At 45.0% G+C, this 27,120-nt stretch overlaps 1 protein-coding gene across 1 annotated transcript in view; it reads left to right on the forward strand.

The window, feature by feature from the left end:
• The window catches only part of nom1 (nucleolar protein with MIF4G domain 1), a 75,791-nt gene extending 57,152 nt beyond the window's left edge, over positions 1-18,639 (forward strand). Inside the window, exons 10-11 of the mRNA XM_078537114.1 lie at positions 8,133-8,242; positions 16,924-18,639. Coding sequence (XP_078393240.1) covers positions 8,133-8,242; positions 16,924-17,101 — 288 coding nt within the window. The 3' untranslated portion in view covers positions 17,102-18,639. The remainder of the gene's footprint in view (positions 1-8,132; positions 8,243-16,923) is intronic.
• Positions 18,640-27,120: the final 8,481 nt, after the last annotated feature.

The following is a 27,120-nucleotide window of genomic DNA, read 5'->3' on the forward strand; positions in this document are numbered from 1 at the left end:
GGGTCATTGTTTAAAAATAAGGGGTCGCTCATTTAAGACAGAGGTGAGGAGAAATTTTCTCTCCGAGGATAGTGAGTCTTTGGAGTTCTCTTCCTCAAAAGACAGTGAAAGCAGGGTCTTTGAATATTTTTAAGGCAGAGCTAGAGTCTCGATTAGCAAGGGGGTGAAAGGTTATTGGGGGTAGGCAGGAATGTGGGGTTGAGGTTACATTCAGATCAGGCATGATCTTATTGAATGGTGGAGCAGGCTCGAGGGGCTGCGTGACCTACTCCTACTTCTAATTCGTATGTTTTCTTCCTCTATCTTTTTCACATGTTCCAATCTGCCTAACCTAATACCCTCACCCCCTCCCCCACCACTGCTGCCCCAACCCCAGCCCAAATCCAAAGACAAGTTCCTTCCTTTGTCAACCTCCAGGCTATACTAATTTCGTCTTTGACCATAACCTTCACAGCTGCAACTTCCCCGCTTTTGTATTCAATGCCTCTACTCATTGAGCCCAAGATCCCATATGCTTTGCTAAGCACTCTCTCAATTTATTAGAAGTTAATTATCAGAATTATTATGGGACGTTTTTCTACATAAATGCACCATATAAATTGACACTGATTTATAAAGAAACACAATTAAGCTTATGATGTGATCGGATTGTGTACCCAGGCAGAGAAATAATTATATTTTTGGCACTTTGGTTTGAGTCTCCAATTTTCTCAGTGTCTTGGACAACCGAGTTTTGATAGAAAATTCACATGCTCAAGCTGTTAAGTGAAGGGAGCTTGCACAGTTAATTTAATGCTGCATCAAGTCTCATTCCCGCTGACCTACATTGGCTCCTAGTCTGGACATGCCTCACTTTTAAAATTCTTACTCTTGTTTTCAAACCCCCTCCAGGACCTCGCCCCTCCCTATCTTTGTAACCTCCTCCAGCTCTAGAACTTTCCAAGTTCTTTGCACTCCTCCAATTCTGGTCCCTTGCGTATCCCAATATTAATCGCAGCCTGCAGTGCTTTCAGCTGCCTAGGTTCTAAGCTCTGGAATTCCCTCCCTAAACCCTTCAAACTCTCTCTCTGAAAATACTCCTTAAAGACTGCCTGTTTGACGAAAATTTTGGCCATCTGTCGTCATTTTTTTTTCATTCATTCGCAGAATGTGGGCTTCGCTGGCTGGGCCCGCACTTATTGCCCATCCATAGTTGCCCCTGAGAAGATGGTGGTGAGCTGCCTTCTTGAACAGCTGAAGTTCACATGGTGTAGGTACACCCACAGTGCTGTTAGGAAGGGAGCTCCAGGAATTTGACCCAGCGACAGTGAAGGAACAGCAATATATTTCCATGATGAGCGACTTGGAGGGGAACTTCCAGGAGGTGGTGTTCCCATCTATCTGCTGCCCTTGTCCTTCTATGTGGTCGTGGGTTTGGAAGGTGCTATCTAAGGAGCCTTGGTAAATTCCTGCAGTGCATCTTGTAGATGGTACACACAGCTGCTACTGTGCTTCGGTGGTGAAGGGAGTGAATGTTTGTGGATGTGGTGCCAATCAAGCGGACTGCTTTGTCCTGGACGGTGTAAAGCTTCTTCAGTGTTGTTGGAGCTGCACTCATCCAGGCAAATGGGGAGTATTCCATCAAATTCCTGACTAGTGCCTTGCAGATGGCGGACAGGCTTTGGGGAGTCAGGAAACGAGTTACTCGTCACACGATTCCTAGCGTCTGACCTGCTCTTGTAGCCACAGTTTTTATGTAGCTAGTCCAGTTCAGTTTTTGGTCAATGGTAACCCCCAGGATGTTGATAGTGGGAGGATTCATTGATGGTAATGCCATTGAACATCAAGGGGCGATGGTTGGATTCTCTCTTGTTGGAGATGGTCATTACCTGACATTTGTTTGGCACAAGTGTTACTTGCCATTTGTCAGCCCAAGCCTGGATATTGTCCAGGTCTTGCTGCAATTGGACATGGACTGCTTCAGTATCTGAGGAGTCGCGAATGGTGCTGAGCATTGTGCAATCATCAGCGAACATCCCCACTTCTGACCTTATGATGGAAGGAAGGTCATTGATGAAGCAGCTGAAGATGGTTGGGCCAAGGACACTACCCTGAGGAACTCTTGCAGTGATGCCCTGGAGCTGAGATGACTGACCTCCAACAACCATAACCATCTTCCTTTGTGCTAGGTGTGACCACAACCAGAGGAGAGTTTTCCCCCTGATTCCCATTGACTCCAGTTTTGCTAGAGCTCCTTGCTGCTACGCTCTTTCTTGATATCACATCGAGTGAATCAAATTGGCTGAAGACTGGCATCTGTGATGCTGGGGACCTCTAGAGGAGGCCAAGATGTATCATCCACTCAGCACTTCTGTTTGAAGATTCTTGCGAATGTTTCAGCCTTATCTTTTGCACAGCTGTGCTGGGCTCCTCCATCATTGAGGATGGAGACATTTGTGGAGCCACCTCCTCCAGTGAGTTGTTTAATTGTCCACCACCATTCACGACTGGACGTGGCAGGACTGCAGAGCTTAGATCTGATCCGTTGGTTGTGGGATCACTTAGCTCTGTCTATCACTTGCTGCTTATGCTGTTTGGCATGCAAGTAGCTCTGTTTTATAGCTTCACCAGGTCGACACCTCATTTTTAGGTATGCCTGGTGCTGCTCCTGGCATGCCCTCCTGCACTTTCCATTGAACCGGGGTTGATCCCCTGGCTTGATTGTAATGGTAGAGTGGGGGATATGCCAGTCCATGAGGTTACAGATTGTGTTCAAGTACAATTCTGCTGCTGATGGCCCACAGCGCCTCATGGATGCCCAATCTTGAGTTGCTAGGTCAGTCGTGAAAGCTATCCCATTTACCATGATGGAGGGTATCCTCGCTGTGAAGGCGAGACTTCGTCTCCACAGTGACTGTGCGGTGGTCACTCCTAGCCATCGGTCATGAACAGATGCATCTGCGGCAGGCAGGTTGGTGGGGATGAGGTTAGTATGTTTTTCCCTCTTGTTGGTTCCCTCACCACCTGCCACAGACCCAGTCTAGCAGCTATGTCATTTAGGACTCGGCCAGCTCGATAAGTAGTGGTGCTACCGAGCCACTTTTGGTGATGGACATTGAAGTCCCCCACCCGGAGTACATTCTGCGCCCTTGCCACCCTCAATGCTTCTTCCAAGTGATGTTCAACATGAAGGAGCACTGATTTATCAGCTGAGGGAGGGCGGTATGTGGTAATCAGCAAGGGATTTCCTTGCCCATGTTTGACCTGACGCCAAGAGACTTCATGGAGTCCGGAGTCAATGTTGAGGGCTCCCAGGCGAACTCCCTCCCGACTATATACCGCTGTGTCGCCACCTCTGCAGGGTCTGTCCTGCCAATGGGACAGGACATACCCAGTGATGGTGATGGCGGAGTCTGGGACATTATCTGTTAGGTATGGTTCCGTGAGGATGACTGTGTCAGGCTGTTGCTTGACTGGTCTGTGAGACATCTCTCCCAATTTTGGCACTAGCCCCCACATGTTAGTAAGGAGGATTTTGCAGAGTTGACAGGGCTGCAATAGTCATTTTCGGTGCCTGGGTCGATGCCAAGTGGTTTCATTCCTTTTTTGTGTTTTTGTAGCAGTAACTGAGTGGCTTGCTAGGCCATTTCAGAGGGCATTTAAGAGTCAACCACATTGCTGTGGGTCTGGAGTCACATGGTAGACCAGGTAAGGACGACAGATTTCCTGATGGAACCAGATGGGTTTTTATAACAATTGACAATGGTTCCAGATTTTTATTGAATTCAAATTCCACCGCCTGCCGTGGGATTCGAACCCGAGTCCCCAGAGCATTACCCTGGGTCTCTGGATTACTATCTCCTCACATGGCTCAATATTAAATTACATTTAATAACACAACTATGAAGTACCTTGGGACATTTTGCCGCATCTAAAGGTGCCACATAAATGCAAGTTTTTAGTCTTTGTGTTTTCTGGTGGACAAGGTATAGAAAACCATGTAAAGTAATAAATGCAATGAATTTCTAGAATGTTTTGGGACAGCCATCTAGAACAATACTTTTTAGAATCAACAAAGGTTAAGGCCATGTTAATTTAAGGTTAATGAACCAGAACTAGTTAATCTAGCGGTAAGGTTGCAAAGCTTGCAAATAGTGATATTCTGAATTAATTTAATTAATTTGAACTAATAGTGATAATCTGAATTAATTCAATGTTCGGTTTTAGAGGGAGATGGGAGAGTCACAAAACAAGTTTTAAGTAAGGCAAACTTTGAAGGCTTCAGAAATGAATTTATTTCAGTAAACTGTGTTGAATTCTGAACAGATAAACCTACAGCTAATCATTGGGAAGTACTGAAAGATGTATTTGATATGATACAAAACCGTAGATGAAAACAAAGGCCCCACTTGTGTGATTAACCAACCATGGTCAGCAAGTAACACAGGACAGTTTCAAGCTAATCGAAAAGACTTGCACAAATGCATGGAAAAGTGGGAATCCAGCAGATTGGAAAAGCAACAAAGGGATGCGAAGAAAGTTATAAGAAATGCAAAGTAGAGGAGGCATTGCATTATTAGTTAAGGAGTCAGTTACTGCAGTAAGGAGAGATGATACCTTGGAGGGGGCATCGAATGAAGCTTTGTGGGTAGAGTTTAGGAATAAAAAAGGGGCTGCCACATTGTTAGGTGTTTATTATAGACCCCCAGTGGGAAATTGAGGAGCAAATATGTGCACAATTAGCGGAGGTGTGTAAAAACAATAACAATAGGGTAATTATATTAGGTGATTTCAACTGTCCCAACATTAATTGTTAATAGTGTTAAGGGCTTGGATGGAGTGGATTTCTTGAAATTTGTACATAGAACTTTTTAGGTCAATATGTAGAGGGTCCAACAAGGGATGGTGCAGTGCTGGACCTAATTCTGGGGAATGAAGCCGGACAGGTGGCTGAGGTGGTGGTGGGGGAGCATTTTAGTGATAGCGACCACAACATGGTACAGTTTAAGCTTGTTATGGACAAAGAAATAGACAAGTTGCAAAAAAATGTTTTGGATTGGGGGAGAGCGGATTTTAGTAAAATAAGGCAGGACCTGGCCAAGGTAGACTGGGAACAGCTACTTGTGGGGAAATCTACAGAGAAGCAGCGGGGGGTGTTCAGAAAGGAAATGGGGAGGGTACAGGCTCAATATGTTCCCTCGAGGGTAATAAGAAGGAGTAACAAGCCCAGAGAACCATGGATGACCAGAGATATTCAGGATACGATGAGAGGGGAAAGAGAGGCTTTTAGCAGGTACAAGGGAAGCAAATCAGCGGATGCATTAGTGGGGTACAGAAAGTGCAGGGTGGAGCTTAAGAAAGCAATTAGGAGAGCAAAGAGGGGATATGAGAAAGCTCTGGCTGGTAAAAGTAGGGAAAATCCCAAGATATTCTATAAGGATATCAACGGGAAGAGGATAACCAGGGAAAGAGTAGGGCCCATTAGGGACCAAGGGGGCAATCTATGGGTGGAGCCAGAGGACATCAGTAGAGTGTTGAATGAATACTTCACATCCGTCTTCACCCAAGAGAATGAGCATGAAAACATCGAACTTGGGGAGAGAGACTGCGAGGTTCTTGAGCAAATTGATATAGGGAGTGACAAGGTATTGGAGGTGTTGGCAAGCTTAAAAGTGGACAAATCACCAGGTCTGGATGATTTGTGTCCCAGACTGCTGAGGGAGGCAAGGGAGGAGATCGCAGGGGCTCTGACCCAAATTTTTAATTCCTCTCTGGTCACAGGGGAGGTGCCAGAGGACTGGAGAGCAGCTAATGTGGTTCCACTATTTAAGAAGGGTTGTAGAGATAAGCCAGGGAACTACAAACCAGTGAGTCTAACGTCAGTGGTAGGGAAACTATTGGAGAAAATTCTGAAAGAGAGAATCTATCTCCACTTGGAGAGGCAAGGTTTGATCAGGGATAGTCAGCATGGCTTTGTCAGAGGGAGGTCATGCTCAACAAATTTGATTGAATTTTTTGAGGAGCTGACCAGGTGTGTAGATGAGGGTAGTGCAGTTGATGTAGTTTATATGGATTTCAGCAAAACCTTTTGACAAGGTCCCACATGGGAGACTTATAAAGAAGGCAAATGCACATGGGATACAGGGTAATTTGATAAGGTGGATTCAAAATTGGCTTAGTTGTAGGAGACAGAGGGTGATGACAGAAGGCTGCTTTAGTGACTGGAAGCCAGTGTCCAGTGGCGTACCACAGGGATCTGTGCTCGGTCCCCTATTATTCGTCATTTATATAAACCACATAGATGACTATGTGGTGGGTAGGATTAGTAAGTTTGCGGATGATTGGCCGGGTGGTTAACAGTGAGGTTGAGTGTTTTGGGCTACAGGAAGATATAGACGGGATGGTCAAATGGGCAGATAAGTGGCAGATGGAATTTAACCCTGAAAAGTGTGAGGTGATACACTTTGGGAGGAGTCATTTGACAAGGAAGTATTCAATGAACGGCATGACACTAGGAAGTTCTGAGGAACAAAGGGACCTTGCCGTGTGTGTCCATAAATCTCTGAAGGTGGAGGGGCATGTTAGTGGGGTAGTGAAAAAGGCATATGGAATACTTGCCTTTATCAATAGAGGCATAGATTACAAAAGTAGGGAGGTGATGTTGGAGTTGTATAGAACCTTGGTGAGGCCACAGCTGGAGTACTGTCTGCAGTTCTGGTCACCACATTATAGGAAGGATGTGATTGCACTGGAGGGGGTGCAGAGGAGATTCACCAGGATGTTGCCTGGGATGAAACATTTAAGTTATGAAGAGAGGTTGGATAGACTTGGGTTGTTTTCGTTGGAGCAGAGAAGACTGAGGGGCGACCTGATCGAGGTGTGCAAGATTATGAGGGGCATGGACAGGAAAGGTTAGGGAGCAGCTGTTCCCCTTAGTTGAAGGGTCAGTCACAAGAGGACATAAGTTCAAGGTGAGGGGCAGGAGGTTTAGGGGGGGATGTGAGGAAAAACTTTTTTACCCAGAGGGTGGTGACGGTCTGGAATGCACTGCCTGGGAGGGTGATGGAGACGGGTTGCCTCACATCCTTTAAAAGGTACCTGGATGAGCACTTGGCACATCATAACATTCAAAGCTATGGGCCAAGTGCTGGTAAATGGGATTAGATAGGTAGGTCAGGTGTTTCTCACATGTCGGTGCAGATTTGATGGGCCGAAGGGCCTCCTCTGCACTGTGTGATTCTGTGATTATATTCCATTATATTCCAATGGGCATCAAGATGCCCATTTGCTTAGTTTGTCCAAGTTCTCTTGAAGCCTCCTTGCATCCTCCTCACAACTTATGTTCCCACCCAGGTTTTTTTTATTCGTTTACGGGATGCAGGCATCTTGGCTAGGCCAGCATTAATTTCCCATCCCTAATTGCCCTTGAGAAGGTGGTGATAAGTTGACTTCTTGAATCGTTGCAGACCCTTTGGTGTAGGTACACCTACAGTGCTGTTAGGAAGCAAGTTCCAGGATTTTGACCCAGCGACAGTGAAGGAAGTTTGGTGTCATCACCAAATTTGAAAATATTACAATTGGTCCCCACATCCAAATCATTTATATAGATTATGAACAGCTGTGGACCTAGCACTGATCCTTGCAGTATCCGACAAGTAAAGGCCTGCATCTTGAGAATGACCTGTTTATTCCTACTCTCTGCTTCCTGTCTGTTAACCAATTCTCAATCTATGCTAGTATACTTCCCCCAATCCCATGCACTCTAAGTTTATTTACTAACCTCCCGTGTGGGACCTTAACCCCTCACAATTTCCTTTGGCTGGGGTGGCCAGAGCAAGGGGAGCATAAACTTAAAATCAGAACTATTTCAGAACTGTTCATTGGCTATTTTAGGAAGCAGTTCTTCACACACACACTCATGAAAATGTGGAACAATCATTCACTAAAAAACTGTGGATGCTTGGTTAATAGAAATTTTCAAGACCCAGACTGATATATTTTTGTTGAGTAAGGCTGTTGCAGGATAAAAAGATGCAATACAGACCAGCCATGATCCCATTAAGTGCCGCATCAGACTCAACAGGCTGAATGACCTCCTATTTTTTATAATGAAAGCAATCTGTTTACCATATATACCTGTTTCAATATTGCAGGTGATTGAGTTCAGCGAACTGGATAAACCTAAAGTCAGGTTCCTGCGCCAAATTCTCCATAATCTACTTATGGACACAGAACCAGAAGAATTAGTGGCAATATTTCAAAGGTAACATTTTGTAATTTTATTAGCTCTATTATTTTGTTTTTCATATATAAATGTAAAACAATGCCGTAAAAGTGTTCAACCATGTCATTTGAATTTAAAATGGAGATCCCAATGAATATATCTAAAATATAACTTCCTGTGCCTTGCTTCAGATATTGAGTCACTAAATGTAAACAATTTCAGTATCCGCAAGTTCACTTCAACATTATGGGTGTCACTATGTGCCTTAATTCATCATTTTAGATAAAATGGTGATTAGTGCGACATTAAAATCAGTAAATTAGTGTGGTATAAGAGTTTGAATTGGCTGCTTGAGTAGTCTGGTGAAAAAAGATTCTGCCTGCTAAAAGTTCGACGTATTATACGCCTAGAAGTCCCTGGATTGATCCTCACTCGTGCTTGCTTAGCTGAAATGTTTCTTTTATTTGTTCATGAGATGTGGGCATCGCTGGCTGGACCAGCATTTATTGCCCACCTCTAATTGCCCTTGAGAAGCTGCCTTCTTGAACTGCTGTAGTCCATGTGTTGTAAGAACACACCACAGTGTTGATAGGGAGGGAGTTCCAAGATTTTGACCCAGCGACAGTGAAGGAAACATTTCCAAGTCAGGGCGGTGTGTGGCTTGGAGGGGAAGCTGCACATGGTGGTGTTCCCATGCATCTGCTGCCCTCACTCTTCTAGGTGCTAGAGATCGTGGGTTTGGAAGGTGATGTCGAGGGAGCGTTGGTGAGTTGCTTGTAGATGGTACACACTGCTGCCACTGTGCGCCAGTAGTGGATAGGGTGCCAGTCAAGTGGGCTGTTTTGTCCTGGATGGATCAAGCTTCTTGAGTGTTGTATGTGGGTACAGATTGTGGTTATGTATAATTCTGCTGCTGCTGATGGCCCACAGTGCTTCATGGATGCCCACTTTTGAATTTTTAGGCCCATTTGAAATCTATGCCATTTAGCACAGTGGTAGTGCCACACAACACGATGGAGGGTATCCTCAATGTGAAAATGGAACTTCGTCCCCACAAGGTGGTCACTCCTTTAATACTGTCATGGACAAATGCATCTGCGCCAAATAGATTGGTGAGGACAAGGTCAAATAGGTTTTTTTGCCTCTTGTTGGCTCCCGCACCACCTACCAAAGACCCAGTCTAGCAGCTATGCCCTTTAGGACTCGGCCAGCTCAGTCAGTAGTGGTATTACTGACTCACTCTTGGAGGTGGACATTGAAGTCCCTCACCCAGAGTACATTTTGTGCCCTTGCCACCCTCAGTGCTTCCTCCAGCTGGTGTTCAACATCGGGAGCACTGCTTCATCAGCTGAGGGGGGCGGTTGACAGTGACAAGCAAAAGGTTTCCTTGTCTGTGTTTGCCCTGATGCCATGAAGTCTCATGACTTCATGGGATCCAGAGTCGATGTTGAGGACTCCTGGGCAACTCCCTCCTGACCTTATACCACTCAGTGGGACAGGACATACCCAATGATGATGATGGTGGTGTCTGGAAGGCACAGTCGTGGAGAGAAATCATGGACCCTGGTGTTTCTCCTGGGCCCCTTATTCTTCCCCCCGCCACCCACCCCCCCCACTTTAACCCTCTCCCTAAATCATGCATGATGTCTTTCCTCTTTCAAGATTCACCATTCAATTCACCAAACAATCACCAAAAGGTCCTCGTAAAATGATAACGCACATTGTTGGCATCTGGTTACAAATATTGTCTGATATGTATGCAGCATTGTTCATTACTATTTAGAGCAGCAATGACATAATGCAGTGTTAGTTTGTGTGCACCCCATAGGTGATCCCACTACAACTATTAAACAAACTGGAAAGTACAAGTTTTACTTTAACAGCATCATGCAATATTCTTAATTTGACAGGGAAATATCCCATTACTTACTTATAACACTGTGCAGATGATAACACTGATTTTGGTGAATGCCTCAGCCCTCATTAACTTGTTCTGCACATTACACCATATGGTTTCGGTCTAAGTAAATTCATATTTGGGGGGAAGATTCAATACTTGCCATCCAAATAAACTACACAAGACCTTTTACATTCTGTCAAAGAAGATTTTCTTCTGCCTGGGTGCATGATATTATTCGATATAATTATTTCATACAAGGGGTGTAATTGGATTCTATTTTATCAGTAATCTCACAGGGTCAAAAGATCAAATGACTCCTGGACAACAAAGTGGAATGATTGAGCAATATAGGTCGTCGCTGTCAGTAAGAAGTGTTGGAGCCCTCAGGTATCTCTGTGCAACACAACTTTTAAGAGGCCAGAGGACAAAGACTGAATGGTTCACAGTTGTACCTGCATTTTCTTGATCAGCAAGTCTGAAGACTCTGCTGCTTCTCACTACAATATATTTTCAATATCTACTATGCAGCACAACTTTATTTACAACATATCACCACCTCCAAAAAACTCATAAAATGCATCAAGATGGAACAGGATAATAGATAAGTAGACAAAAGGACAATATTGAAGTCAATGGAAAAGATTCTTGAGAATCATGTGCAGTGTCAAACAGGTTACTGATTTACTATGAGCCCATAATGCACTCCTGTCCTGGCAATCTCACCCCACAAAACCCATTGACAGTAAGCTTACATTAACAACAAAATAAACAGAACTCCAGCCACGATTCCATCCTCTGTTCGCAAGATAATTATGGATGTCAAAGACCATCTAGCCCAGTGCACCTCATCCATCCCAGAATGACATACAAACATATGTATTAGGAGCAGGACTAGGCCATTCAGCCCTTTAAACCTGCTCTGCCATTTGATAACATTGCCTACACTATACCGGTGACGACAGCTCAAAAGTACTTAATTTGCTGTAAAGTAATTTGTGACATTATGAAAGGTGCTGCACAAATGTAAGTTTTGTCTTTCTTTCATTATACCTTCATACAGTAAACAGAGTGACAGTAGCAACGGTGAAATTGGAGGCCCAATGTTGATTTTCTAATGATAATTAATCACAGAGCAATCAGCTAATATTAGGAAAGTGGCTACAAAATGACTATATTTACAAAAACAATTCAACTCTGTAGCTAACCCCTCCCCCAAACCTCCCTTCAGCATCTCCCCAACACCCCCTCCAACCTCCGACCAACTCCTCTCCAACCTCTCCCCCATTCTCCACCCCATTCCCCCGTCACCTTCTCCCCAACCCTTGCACCATCTCTATCCTATACCTCAAGCCCCCATCCAACCTCCCCCACCCCCGACTAACCTCCTCCCCTAACCTCCCCAGTCCAATCACCTCCCCCCACCCCTCCTCTAACCACTCCTCCAACCCCAGCCTCCAACTTTCTGCCAGCCCCTGAACCCCACTCTTAACCTCACCCCAACTTCCCCACAACCGTCCCTCCTAACCCCCTCTAATCTCCCCTGACCCCCTAAGCTCCCCTCCACCTCCAATCCCCCAATCTCACCCCCATCCTATCTCTCTAACCCGCCCCGCCCCCACACAGACACACACACACACACACACACACACAGATATACAGCATCCATTTGGTTTTAAAGTTACAGGAATTTGACTTAGCATTTTTCAAGTAAGAGCTCTCTCCTGACAGCTGCTGTCAGTCTAGCAACTTCATGGATCTCTGGTGGGCTTTTCAAAAGAAATCAAAGCCATGAAACTGCCAGTAGATCGGAAGCAGCAGCAGCAACTCGGTGAAATTGACACTGACACTGACAGACTGGATTTAAAAGTCAGAACATTCAGCCTGACAGATGTGGATTTTTTAAGCTGGTCTGTTAGCTCTGGCTGGAGCCTGGATGATGAAAAACATGGAGGCCAGGCCCCTGGGCCATGGTGTTTGACACCACCTGAGCCACCCCTCTCTCCTGGGCCCTGCAGGATGGTGTGTGGTGGTGTCTACAGAAGTCGTCTGTAGGGTATGATTACATGAGTATGACTATGACCGGGATTTTCCATGCCTGTTGGCATCGGGCATGTTCAGTGGCATGAGCGGACAATATGGTGCGATTGGTTTCCCGACGGCGTGAAACCAGTTTGCGATTGTCTGTTCAGCCTGCCGATGGTGGGCTGCGTTCTCAGCCATTGGACATCGGGAACCTCATTGTAATACTTTAGCATATCAGTATTAGGCCTGCCTGCCGGAATCGTGTCCCCCCTCCCCTCCACTGGATCATCCGCCTACGTCTTAGGGAAATCACGCCGGCGTAGAACACATCTTGACAACTGTGATGTGCAGAAGTCGGGACTTACCTGCCAGGGCTTTGCTCACATCGCAGAAGTTCGAGGAGCAGAAGATGCTGGAGCCCAACGGCACACTGGAGGAATGCCCATGGCATTCTGGGTGGATTCTCATGGACATGGCTCTGCTGCAAAGCAGCTCACGGAAGTTGGAAAGTCACCGTTGATGCTCACAATGGATGATGGTCGAGGGGGTGGGAGAGGAAGGGCTAGGATCAGCATGGAGAGGAAGAGGTGCCTGGGGGTGCTGTTGAGAGAGAAGGTAATGAAGATGTCAGGATGGGATGAGGTTGGGATGAAGGTGTCGGGGGTGAGGTTGTGAGGGGGGAAGGAGAACAGGGGGAGGAGGGGGTAACGGGAGAAGACGGCAACTGGGGAGGTTGGTGTAAGGGGGGGATGGAAGATGCGAGAGAAGGAGTGCGGAGAGGGGATGGTGTCCAATGGGGAGGAAGGGGTGCGAAGAGGGGAGAGGGTGTCCAGGGGGAGGAAGGGGTGAGGAGAGGGAAGGGTGTCCGGGGGAGGGAGGGGTACGAAGAGGAGAGGGTGTCCGGGGGGAGGAAGAGGTGGGGAAAGGGGAGGGTGTCCAGGGGGAGGGAGAGGTGGGGAAAGGAGAGGGTGTCCAGGGGAAGGAAGGGGTGTGGAGAGGGGAGAGAGTAAGGGTGGAGGAAGAAGTAAGAGTGGAAGAAAGAGTCAGAAAGGGGATAGGAGGAAGAAGTGAGACTGAAGAGGTAAAGGTGGAGAAAGGAGTCGGGAAGTGGGAGAGACTAAGCAAGGAGGGGGTAGCCCAGGATGGTGGGAGGACTGAAGGGGGCAGGGTGCAGGGGGGTTCCGGGTGGGAAGGGGCGTAGAGGAATGTGCAGGTGAATGTGCACATTAGGGGTCAGATAGGTCCATGTCTGCTTCCTGGAGAGCAAACTTAGGTCTGTATGATATGGAAGATGGGTGAGAATGCCCGAGGGCAGAGTGAGGCAGTAGGGTGAGGGTTCGACGGTAGCGATAGAAGGGATGGCGCGGATGATTGTTCGGGACCTGGAAGCAGACACGGGGCCCAGGGTGTGGGAAGGAGGAGGTTGGGGAAGTGAATGTGGATGGGGGTGGGATTTTTGGGAAGGAAGGGAATGCGCACGTTCACTTGGACATCCCCAAAGGAAAATGGTTGTGGCTGATAGGTAATGGAGGGGAGGTGGAAAGTGATGCCGGGGGGTGCTGACTGTGATGTGTGTGAGGAACTGGGTGACCGGGAGAGGGTAAGGGATTGGGGGAGTGCACAATGCAGTGAAACCAGACCATGCTTGCTAAATCAAAAGTGAAATGAGAGTCGTGGGCGAGATCAAGTGATACATGGGAATAGGATCAGTGGGTGATTGGAGATGCAGGTCAGCTCAGATGGACAACTGAAAGCGAACCCCAGCAGGCAGCACTCAAAATGCTCAGGACATTGAGATGAGTATGAAGCATGAAGGATCCGCGTGTGTGGGAGAGTGCTTGCACGATGCTCCAAAAGGTCCTTCCACACACACACTTTTCTCTCCAGAATCACTCGTGGGCTGGCTGCTCCCTCTGTGACAGGTCTTCCAGGCTGCTTATTTCCACCTCTTCACTGGAGGAGGAGTCCTCTTAGCTGCAAGTGAGGACATGGATGGAGCTGAGGGACTGGCTGGCTGAGGGTGTTGGTCCCTTGGCAGAGTTCCCTGTGAACCAAAGTGGAGATAAGTAGCACATGACAGCAGAGCCAAAAATAGGAGAGAGAGTACTCAGTTGCGTTGAGGGAGGGATGATGTGGTGCAGGATTCTCAGGTGGGTGTTCGATGCCGACCTCACCATCACTGCAGGCAGGGTCCACATACTCACCGGTCTGGGATCTCTCCTTGCTGATGTGAGCCGGCTTCTCCTGCATGAAAACAGATGGAGAGTGTGTGAGCAGGACACATGGTATTGCCTGGAATGTTTGTGTGGTGCCATGGACAGGAATGAGGATGTGAGCCTGATGGAGATATGAGGGTGTGTGTTAGAGTTAGTGGTGTTGTCCTTTGAGATGTGAGGTCCCTGTGGGTTTGAGTATGTGAGAGATGAGAGTGATGAGAAGAGTGAGTTAACCTGGCGAACAGATGAGACTATTCATCCTGTAATGGCACTGGGTGGCTGTCCTGTTTTGCAAGGCATTGGCACTGCCTCCCAAGCCTGGTTGGTGACATCACTTCCCATCCTGCAGCCAGAGCAAGGGTAGAGGACATCACAGCTGGCCTCCATGGCATCCAAAAGGTGTTCCAGTGACGCATCACTAAACCTGGGGGCTGCAGTCTTCTTGCCTTTTGTGGACATCTTCCCTTCAGTAATCGCAGCTCTGAGTTGTGGACGCAACTGGACTTTAAATGATGAAGCGGTGAGGTGATGGCAGATGGGCGAATGAGAGCCCAGCCACCATCGAAATGGCATGTTTCTCAGGATTGCATAAATAATGTAGCGGGATTGGAATGATACGGCGGGAAAACCCGCCATCACGGCCAGCGAGTACGATGTCGTTTTACCTGCCCACTACTGCACTTAGTGCAAGTCTGGGACGATTCAGCCCTATGTCAGGCTGATGCTTGACTAGTCTGTAAGACAGCTGTCCCAACTTTAGTCACAAGTTCCCCGATGTTAGTAAGGAGGACTTTGCAGTGTTGACAGGGCTCTGAGTGGTTTCATTCCTTTTAGACTCGTAGCAGCTTGATACAACTGAGTAGCTTGCTAGGCTCTTTCAGAGGGCATTTAAGAGTCAACCACATTGCTGTGGGCCTGGAGTCGCAAGTAGGACAGGCCAGCTAAGGATGGCAGAGGATTTCCTTACCTGAAGGGCATTAGTGAACCAGATGGGTTTTTACAATCAACAATGGTTTTGTGACCACCATTAATTAATTTTTTTAATTCCATGGGATTTGAACTCATGTCCTCAGAGCTTTGGGCATCTGGAACAGTGGCATCACTACTATGCCACCGCCTCCCTTTAAAATATTAGCCAGTCCTACATTTTGCTATGGTTGCTATCAGCAATGGATATAATCCAGATCATTGATAAAAATGGTGACAAAGAGTTGTTGCAGAAATACTGAAATTTGCTGAAACAATTAGACACTTTCAGAATCAAACAGATAAAGAGATTTTCAGCATCAGGACCATTTTGTAAGAGATTCTTTCCAGATGTTAGTCTATTCAACCTACATAATTCAATGTTACAGCAATTTTCAAAACTTCAACTTACAAATACAAGTTTTGGATTTGTTGATAATTAACTATTTGTGACTTGAGCTAAAGAAAATTGCACAATATTCCAAATGCTTGTTCTTGCACTAGTCTTCAATAGTCATGAATTTTAGGGAATTGTCATGAAAATATTATAATTTTCATAATATTATTGTAAAGGTAGGTTAATAGTGGTGTTTGGATTAGTTTCTCTGTGTGTAGGTGTGTGTGTGATTTAATTGAATTAGAGAGTTAGTCTGGACCAAAAGGGAAACTAGGTTTGAAATGCTAAATACGTAAACATGGTTGAAGTTTTGGAATGTGAGGCATGAGGAACATTTGCATTTTTAGATAAACCAGAGTAGTGAGTTTCAAAGAGATGCTAAGGTGTTAACACCTAGCAATAAGCCAAGCAGTGTGTTTGTTTTTCCCAAAGGTTACTGATAAAATGAGTAATATGGAAGATTTATATTATGGAACAAGTAAAGTTCCAAAGGCATATTAGAACAATGGAATTTGCATTGAAAAAGGAGAAACATGTATAAAGGAGATGAGGTTATGTGAAAGGGGGAAGGCATTTTAAAATCAACACAAGTGTGAAAAGCTTCCAGCCTCTGGGCATCAAGCTGCTGTCTACGGGAACCAAAGCTAAGAAATTCACTGTGAATATCACTGTCCGAGGTATTGTGTGCTCTGCCTGGGTCTCTTGAAATCTATTTTGTTTTACTAGACAGACAGACAGACCTGGTAAGGTCTTACCAGTGGTGTAACTGGGAGTCAGATTAATTTGGGGGGGGCTAGGGGTGATCATAATAGTGCTTTGTAGACCTGTATATATGCTTAAAATCTCTTCTTTTATTAATAAATTATTATTAGTATTATAAAAAACCTCTAAGCCTTGGTGGACTCATTGCCACTGAATTCAAGACACGCATCTCAAAATAAAATACAAATTGCAAAAACAGTTGTGGCAGCTGTTTCAAGTTTCCCTCTGGGATTTGAGCAACTCCGCATTTACCATCCACTGTGCCATAACAGGAATGAATATCTATCCCCTCTGTTCATTCTGAGTTCAGACTTTTGCCCAAGAGCAGAAATAACCATGTAGTAAAACTGCAACATCCAATTGATAATTCTTTTGATATTACTTTTTTTTAATCTTTAATTGTTGATGCGAAATGAAACAGGATTTTTCTAAGGGTCCTTATATTCTATCGTTACAGGATCTCTGGAATTTCAAAGCTGGCAATGTTGCGGGAAGGCCTGAAACTCTTCATTACACACTTCTTATTGAAGAATGCCTCCAGCCTGGGGACTTCAGAACAAGCTAATTTGCTTAAAGAACGTGTAAACATAGCTGAAAAGGCTTTACAAACTAAAGATACCATACTGAAATTTTAACCATCAGGCATAGAAGATTTTATACCAACACGAATTGGAAAACCTGTTCACAACTTCATATCCAACAAGCACCTATCTCAGTATTTGAACTTGTAAGATCTGCATTGTAAAACAGGAGATACTTCATGATGCTGCATTCAAAAGAAAATGTTTCAAGCTTCTACACTTGTAGAAACAACCACTGGGTGGTGTGTTTCAACCACATCAATATCCTGCACCTGTATACTTGTCTGGCTTTTCACCACGCCACTTGCAATACTGGTATGGTTCAGATTACAATTTATATATTTCTATCTGCATAGAAAATGCCAGTAATACATGTTCTGTTCAAGGGAGCCCTTATAAAGAAAAATACAGCCAACTTCTGTGTGAAAATGAACTTTTATTTTTATAGTCACCAAGCTTGTTCTATTGTGACCCACATGAAAATATCAAGGAAGATAGATTAGGGCCTTAAAATGAGTTTATTGAATTTATTATTGTTGAATTTCCCTAAACTAAGGTGGAGAAAATCAATTGTGTTTCTGAATGTTATTCAGTGACTTATTTGAAAAATGTACATATAGGCTATCCGGTGAAAATAGGATAAAGCAGTATACTCGCATACCCCTCACAGTATTCTAGATATTCAATGCCTAGAAACATTGCCAGCATCATCCATCTGCTGATGATTCTCAGCTATACCTCTTTGCTCCTCTCTTGAACTCGTCACTGCCTTTGTCTTATCAGATTGCTTGTCTGATACCAGTCCTGGATGAGTTGCAATTTCATCCACCTTGCCAGCGACACTCACATTCATGAACAAATAATAAAAAAATAACTTTGAAAAACTGAAACCATCGTCTGCAGCCCCTGCCACAAACTCCATACCCTTGCCAATGATTCTGTCCCCTTTTCCAGTCATTAACTCAAATTGAACCAGAAAGTTTGCAACCTCCATGTCCTCTTCTTTTCCAAACTCAGCTTCCAACCTCATAATCCCTCCATCATAAAGACTGTCTATTTAAGATCTGTAATATTGTCCATTTCACATTTTGCCTTGGCCCATCTGCTGCTGAGACCCTCATTCATGTCATTGTCACCTCTAGGCTTGACTATTCCCATGCACCCCTTACTGCCTCCCTTCTTCAATCCATGTTTCTGTTCATCCAACCTCTGTTTGTGATCTGCAACAAGTCCAACTTTTGCATCACTCCTGTTCTTACTGGCCTCCATTCGTTCCTCATCCTCTGACACTTCTAACCAGAACCCTAGACTTGGCCATTCCTGACTCTGACATCTTGCATATACTCCCCTTCATTCCACCATTGGCCACTGTTCCTTCAACCATGTTCCAACCTCTGAAATTCTCTGCCTTCCGGCATTCTTCTTCTTTAAGACCCTCCTTAATATCCACCACTTTGACCATAACTCCTCCTTTGGCTCAATGCCCATTTGTACCGAATTGCATCTTTAAAATGTCTTGAGATATTTTTCTACATTGAAGGTACTATATAAATGCAAATTATTGTGGACACTATCAAAAACGTTATGAAAATAGATGGCAGTCATTTTTTTAAATCTGTTAAGATCTGGCTTTGTACACAGTGCAGACAATTAAACAAAAATACTCTCATGAACGTGGAGGCCAGGGTTAAAAACCCTACCTTCCTCTCTCCCAAGTACCAAGTTGACAGTTGCTGCCAGGTGTTGACTACATCATGAAGTCAATAACATAAACAAATGCACGTGAGTCCAGCCTAGGCAATGACTATCTGTGTACAGACCTGGACTTTACCACAAACACAACAGCCTTTGCTGAAACTGGATGCCCTCATCAATGGCCAACAAATTATTGCTTAAAAGCCATCTTACCTTGATCTTTAAGTCAGGTAAAACAAGGCAAGAATGCAAACCTGAAGGCACAATATAATTTCAGCAATCATCATCATAGGTTATAATTAATCCAAGGCAGTAGCTCATTGCATCTACTGAGGGTGCATGATTTCCAATAATAATTGCTCCTCATTGCTACAAACACATTGCACTTGCAAGCCCCATAATTAATTCTACAGCCCATTTATAGAAATATTGTAATTTGCAATCAAAATTAAGCTCTACAGTGCATTAATAATGTCTGTATTTAAATGCAGCTCAGAAATGAGTCCGCACCAAAGTAATGAATCGGCAAATCAACAATTTTTCATCTAAAAATAGGCACTTTGCTTCATGTATCTACAACAGTCACATATCAACATAAAAACAATTACACTCAGTCAATAATTTTTAATTTGAAACTGTGCAAGGTAAGACCAGTAATAACTGGTACCTAAACTGGCAGCATTGTTCATGAATTACATTGGAGATTAGGAAGAATAAGAATATAAACAGAAGCAGGAATGGACCACATAGCCCCTTGACACTGCTCTGTCATTAAATGCAATTAAGGATGGTCTTCGAACTCAACTCCATTTTTCATCTGCTCCCTTGATTCCCTGCAATGTCAAAAATCTATCCTAGCCCTGAATATACTCAACAATGGAGCACACACGACCCTCTGGAGTAGAGAATTCCAAAGATTCACACCCCTCTGAGTGAAGAAATTTCCCCTCATCTCAGTCCTAAATAATCAACCTTTATCCTGAGGCTGATCCCCCCATGTTCTGGATTCCTCAGCCAGGGGAAACAACCTCTCACCATCTACCCTGTCGAGCCCCTTCTGTATCTTGTATGTTTCAATGAAATCGCCTCTTTTAAACTCCAGGAGGTATCAGGTTAACTTACTCAGCCTCTTATCATAGGATAACCCTCTCATCCCAGGAACCAATCTAGTGAACCTTTGCTATACCACCTCCATCCTTATTTCCCACTCACTTCAACTATCTATATCTCTTTGCAACCTCTTTGTGTCCTCTTCACAGTTTACATTCCCACCTAGCATTGTATGCTCAACAATCCTAGATACATTACTCTCTGTCTCTTCATCTGAGTCATTAATATAGTAAATAACCAATCCTTGCAGCATTCCATTAGTTACAGTCTGCCAGCTTAAATATGGCCTGTTTATCCCCTCTCTCTGCTTCCTGTCATTTAACCATTCCTTCAACCGTGCTAATATATTGCCTTCAACTCTGAGTCTTCATCTTGCATATTAACCTTATGTGTGGTACCTTATCAAATGCTTTTTTGGAAATCCAAGTATATTAGATCTACCCTTTATCCACCTTACTGGTTACATCCTCAAAATTCTCTAACCACAGTTTTAATAAAACTGTGTTGACACTTGCTGATTGTACTGTGATATTCCAAGTACGTTGTCAGTCATAAGCAAATGCTGTTTTGTTATGTTGCCTGTAAGGCTCTTAACGCTTTCACAGCTGCTTCCACGAACCATGGGTCTGATAACTTAGGTTCTTGTCCACCAATGATTCTTATTCCTAGGCTGATGGTGTGTGGTATTGTTTTTTTTAACCCCTGTGAGGTGTTTTGCTTCTCCGCCTTTTGCCTTGTGCTCTGTGAGCTCAGAAACCGAACTGTTGGGTTTAGGTGGATTTAGATTTTGAACGTGGTTCTGTGATTGTTTAGTGAACAATTCCACGTTAACTGCAGTTGTATTTCTCTTGGGGCTTTCACAAGTGCTGTTCATCTTAGGGTGTATTGAATTCCCTTTTTTCTTCCTTAGGGATGGGTTTGTCCCCAATCTGCCCCATGTCCTCTTGGACTCTACTGCCCACAGGCAGCTGTCCAGCTTCCATTGCACTCCCCTGTGGCACCTCAACTGGATGAGGCATTGCCCTCACTGTCTGTCTACCAGTTTGGGAATTTTCTTTGTCCCTACTTAAATCCTGAAAGGCATTAATTAACCAGACCTCTGGTTCAGCCCCTTCTTGTTTAAATTCTGTGGGGCTCGCCTTGGCCTCTTTAGCTTCTACAGGTTCCATCCTGACCCCCTTTTACCTCAGTAGGCTCTTCTTTTGTTTCCCTATTCCTTATTGGTTCTATTACCCCCTGTAGGATTTTAGGGACTTCCTCAGCACTCTGCAGCTGAGCAGAAATTTGCTGGTTCACTTCTGTTTCCCTAGTCTCCGTAGACTGTTTTGGACACTCTGGGCACAGTACCTGGCACCCTGCCAAGTCATTGCCCAGCAATAGGTCAACCCCTTCTATTAGTAAGCTCAGAACATCACCGACCGTCACTACACCGGTGACCAACTTAGTCTGCAGGTAAATTTTTACTAAGGGAACCTTTAAACATCTGTCAATAAACCCTTTCACCAACACTGGTATTTGTTCTGCTTTCAGGTGGTATCTTAGCAACCTTCACTCCAAGCAGTGTTTGAAAACAACCTGTGTACCTAAACATAGTTACTTCTCTGTTGGAGCTTGTGATAAAAAGGGGACATTTCCCCTTCAGACAGGAAGCCTTAGCAGGTATTTTGTCCTACCCCTGCTAGATTTGAGTCTGGGCTCAGTACCTTCAAGGCTTTAGCACGGTCCTGACCGGTCTTTTGGAGAACCAAAAGCTTTCTTCAATGTACCTGGGATCTCCACAGTGGAAACATGCAGGTCAGGTACCCTACCTTTCCGGTTCTTTCTTTTTAAAGTCAGGAATTGATCTGCCCTGTCTACTCTCCTTTCCTCTTGAGTCTGTCTTTGTTCCATCTACCTCCATATTATCTCTCCCTAGCTGGTAGGATTTACCAGATCCAAATTTGTTTTGGGTTAGGGGTTTGTGGATTATGTCAAAGTAATCAGCTATGATAGCTGCATCTCTGACATTTGAAACCTAATGTTCCCCTTTGTCAGTCGTAAGGCTGTGTGGGAGGCAGTTCTTGAACCTCTCTAGCAGTACTTTTTCTTTTAACCCCTTGTAGGTGCGGTAAATTTTTAGGGCTTGCATCCACTGGCCAAAGGCTAACGAGGAAAGTTTGAGTGGGCTTTTTACGAGAGTTCCAGAATTTTGATGGTACGCTTCCAGTACAAGTTCATAGGCACTTAGGATTGCAGCCTTCGTCTATTCATAATTTCATAACTGTTGGCGGGCAACAGGGAATAAAACTTGCGGGCTTTCCCCTTTAAGTTACCTTGCATCAGAAGACTCCAGACTTGCCCAGCCATTTTAATTGATCAGCCCTGCTAACAGGCTGCGTAGATGATTTCCACATCCTCTTCTTCAAGCTCAGGTACTAGTCGGGAATACTTTAAGAAATCAAACTTGTTCAGAGCTAGGAGTGGTTGAAGTACCGGTGGCACCTCCACTAGACAAAGACAAGTTCTCCCTAGCTGCTTCAATCTTAGTCCCCTAACCATTTGTGTTTGTAATTCTTTTTCAAGCTTCTCCAGCTTAAAGGCTCATGTCTCTGTTTCCCTTACCTCCTGGGATTCTCTTTCTTTTTCCTTTCTCTTCTGCCTTTCATGTTCCTATTTTCTGGCCTGAAACAGCCTCCACTCTTCTAGGCAAAGTTGCATCAAGGTAATCTGGTCTAACTCAGGTTCCAGATCCTCTACCTGTTCCAATTCTGGGGTGAGTGAGAGGTGCTAAGCTGCATTTTCAACACCTCAGGCTTCTGTGTTTTCTGACCTATATTAAGTTTTACCTGTTTAGTTATGGTGTTTAGCTGTTCTACAGTAGAGACGCTAATTTAGCCCAAATTAAGTCCTTCTCTTGCATGAGTGCTTTTGCATCAAAGCTAACCATCTTATTTTCCATTGTTGGTATTCACAAATCTTACTGCAGTAATCCCTTTTGTTTCTGTTTCAACATTTATGGCTGTCACTTTTCCCTTTTACTTCCAATTTTCCTTCAAAGTCACATTTGGCTTCTTTGCTCCAATGGATTTAAATCCCAGATGCAACCCCCAACTCTGTCATGGACAGAAAATATATGTTCTCTTCCTGCCCATAATCAGTATGTTTTGTATGGAAAGAGATGTATCTTTTGGAGAGAGTATTCCAATTAAAGATTTCAGCAGCAAGCTTTTGTGAGTTTGAAATTAAGTAAATCATTTATTCTCACACACCCCAAAATAACGAAGTGTCACATACTCAATCTCACTTAAGCACACACACACACACAAAGATTGGAGACAGGTAAACAGATTACAGAGAGTTTATAAAGCGAAGGGCTTGCAGCAGGTTGTAAGGTTTCTTATAGTCAAATATCTAGGAGGTTGGTTCTCAGGTGAACTTGAAGTTGGTACAGGGTCGGGGGTGGGGGGAGTCCTCTGTGTTGGAATTTCCTGCTTTCAAGGTATTGCTGTTAATTACCTTGGCTGGTTGATGAATTGCAGCTGGTACGTGATCTTTTTCTGACCAACTGACGGTTAATGACTAACTGCAACAACCCTTAGCTGATTTTTAAAAACAGACCAAAATATGGCTGTCTTACAAGTCTTTTCCAAAAGTGTGGTGTTCACGATGATCCAACACCCTGTGATGTAGGTTAACACTTCTAAGGTCCATCCAGTTTCTTTGGATGGGGGATGCCATCATGGTAAATGATTGTGGCCATTGAGTTTCAACCTTCAATTTTGTCCAGTATGAAACATGGAGACAGGAAGTCTAGAAACTCCACAGTCTTTTTGTGCTGGCCAATCCTTAAACATGAGATGTGTGAATTTCACAAATGGCTTTTATTTATTCATTCATGGGAGTTGGTTGTCACTGGCTAAGCCAGCATTTATTGCCCATCCCTAATTGCCCTTGTTCAGAGGGCATTTAAGAGTCAACCACATTGCTGTGGGCCTGGAGTCACATGTAGGCATGGTGGCTGAAACCTCGACCATTGATGAAGGATGGACACACAGCAGAAAAATGGAGTTTGAAGACTGGGATGTAGCGACAGAGAAGACTGCACAAGTATGACCAACCAAAATCACAGAATTAGGAATTTGAGATATAAATTCTACGCACAGAGATACCGCGGAGGTCAGTGATAACAGGTGTGTGGGATAGGATACCAGCTGAGTTGAAATTGTATAAGGTGAGGAGGCTGGTGAACAGAGCATTGGAGAACTTGAACTGAAGGTGACGAAGGATATAGAAGTAAAGAGTCTTGCTGATAAACCAGATGTCGGGCTTTCACTCAGCTTGGGGACAGGAGAGAGAAACAGGAGCATAATAGGGAGAATGGTTCAGTGAGTCATGACAGAGGTCACCATTCAAGATGGAACATTCTTTGTGAATTTTAGTAATTTATGAATTACAGAATTTTATAGGAGACCATCCAAGCTGATTTGCCAGTGGCATCTCTCTGTCCTTACTTGCTCAGAAGAAGAGCCGTATGGACTTGAAACGTTGACTCTGGGTGGAATCGATCCAAATTTGCACTAAGTGCAGTAGTGGGCGTGAAAAAAGATGTTTTACCCGCCGGCTGCAATGGCGGGCTTTCATGCCATATCGTCCCCTTCCCGGCATGTCTCATCTCATTACTAATGTATTCAAAGGAAACACTCTGGATCACTGGTGGGCAGGCTCAGATTTGCCTGCCACGCCATGACCTCAGCGCTTTCTTGCTCTGAGCGCATCCTGTCTTCAGACCAGGACTTCCCCAGATGACCCCAAAAGCAAAAAAGGACAGCAGCCCCCAAATTCAGTGATCTCTCTCTGGGGTGTGAGCTGGACGCAGTGGAAGGCAACCATGTTCTGTACACCCACTTTGGCTGCATAAGGTCCACCAATCTGGCCTGGGAGGCAGTGGCAGCGGCGGTCAGCGTCACTGGAGCACAGAGGTCAGCTATCCCATGCAGGAAGAGGATGAATGCTTCCACCCGTTCCACCAGGGTAAGTCAACCACTTCATCACTCTCAACTCACACATTCATAAACCCATCACCCATCCATAAGGATCTCACACCTCAAGGGACAACACCACTAACTCTCAAACACACTCATGTCTCCATCAGGCTCATACCCTCTGGAGCTCGCATCCTCATTTCTCACCATGGCTCCGCTCACCACACAAACATTCCAAGCAGTGCTATATGTCCTGCTCTCACACACTCCATCTGTTTTCATACAGAAGAAGCTGGCTCACAACAGCAGAGAGAGGACCCAGACCAGAGGTGGAATGGCCCACATTAGACCCCTCACTCACTTTGAGGAGCGTGTCATCGCACTGGCTGGTGAGGACATGGACCGTGCCTGCGGTGATGGTGAGGTTGGCAGTGAACACCCACATGAGGATCCTGCACCATATCATCTCTCTCTCAATGTAACTGCGAGTGCTCTCTCTCTCTCCTGCTTTTGAATCTGCTGCCACACATTAATTATCTCTTTGGTTCACAGGGAGCTCTGCCAAGCGACCAACCCCTTCAGCCAGCCAGTCCCTCAGCTCCATCCAGGTCCTCACCTCCAGCCAAGTGGGCTCCTCCTCCATTGAAGAACTGGAAATAAGCAGCTTGGAAGACCCGTCACAGCATTTACCCACACCCTGCACCAGCGCAGAGACACACACCTCGGTGGGACCTAGATCTAGACTATGCTTGGGTTCACAATCTTGTGGTCACGGCATGGACACATATCTGCAGAATGAGGAGACAGGTTCAGCCGAGCCCCCCAGCACTCGGAGGACTGATTGGGAAGAGGCAACTGTGAGGTCCTAGACAGATGACGAACCTCTGGATTTGGCCTTCCAACTCATCGTGGAGAGTCAGCAGGAGGCGTGAAAACATCACACAGAGCTGTTGGAAGCTCTCAATAGAGTGGCATGCGAGGCAGAGGACTGCATCTGCCTACTCTCTGATGAAGTGATGCCCACATGTGCATGCATGGAGCTCTCCAAGGGAAGGATGGCAGACGCCATGGAGACAATGATCCAGCAGAACACGGAGATGCACACAAGCCTGCACTCCATCACAGTAGCCATGGGTGAGTTCCTGCAGTGACAACATGAGAGGGAAATTTGGCACCCTTCCAGGTGTTCCTTCCCCTCAAGGAGTCAGGTCGTGGTCCTTGGACACCCAAAGAAAGAAGGAGTGGCACTTGGACACCCCTCGGTCATCGACTCAGGAATCTCAGAGGCTGTCTGCTCCCTCCGAGTCCCCTTTTCCTGTGACATCCCTCAACCTCATCTTCTGGTATCACAGAGGGAGCAGCTGGCCCACGGGAAGGCAGCCAAAGCGAGCAGAGGCTCTCAAGGCTTCGGGTCTCCAGAGGATGCATACCAAAGTTATCAGAGGCAACAGGGCCAACCATTGCACAGCCATCTCCACCCCTGCTGCAGATGTCAGGACAGCACATAAAAGAAGTGGTAGGCTTAGAAAAGTTATGAAATGCTGATCTGTTTGCTACTGCTGTCGGGGAGGGTTTAAACTAGAATGGCAGGGGGATGGGAACCTGAGCAGGGAGACAGAGGAGGGGGAAACAAGGATAGAAACAAAAGACAGAAAAGTAAGAAGCAAAAGTGGAAGGCAGATAAAACAAGAGCGAAAAACAATGGGATGATAGTGCAAAATAAAGCTAAGATGACTAACAAGTTTAAAAAGACATGTCCAAAGGCATTGTATCTTAATGTGCGGAGCATTCGCAATAAGGTAGATGAACTAACAGCGCAAATAGATATAAACCGTTATGATATAGTTGCAATTATGGAGACATGGCTGCAGGGTGACCAAGGATGGGAACTGAACATCCAGGGATATTCAATAATTAGGAAGGACAGACAAATAGGGGAAGGAGGTGGGGTAGCACTGTTAGTAAAGGAGGAAATAAATGAAGTAGTGAGGAAGGATATTGGCTCAGAAAATCATGATGTGGAATCTGTTTGGGAGATAAGAAACAGCAAGGGGCAGAAAACATTGGTGGGAGTTATCTATAGGCCCCCAAACAGTGACGCAGATGCAAGGGAAGGCATTAAACAGGAAATTAGAGACACATGCAATAAGGGTACAACTGTAATCATGGGTGACTTTAATCCACATCTAGATTGGACAAATCAAACTAGCAATAGTACTGTGGAGGAGGATTTCCTGGAGTGTGTACGTGATGGTTTTTTAGACCATTACATTGAAGAACTAACTAGAAAGCAGGTTATCCTAGACT

This window comes from Cetorhinus maximus, chromosome 3 (genome assembly GCF_964194155.1).
Source record: "Cetorhinus maximus chromosome 3, sCetMax3.hap1.1, whole genome shotgun sequence".
NCBI classification, from domain to species: Eukaryota; Metazoa; Chordata; class Chondrichthyes; order Lamniformes; family Cetorhinidae; genus Cetorhinus; species Cetorhinus maximus.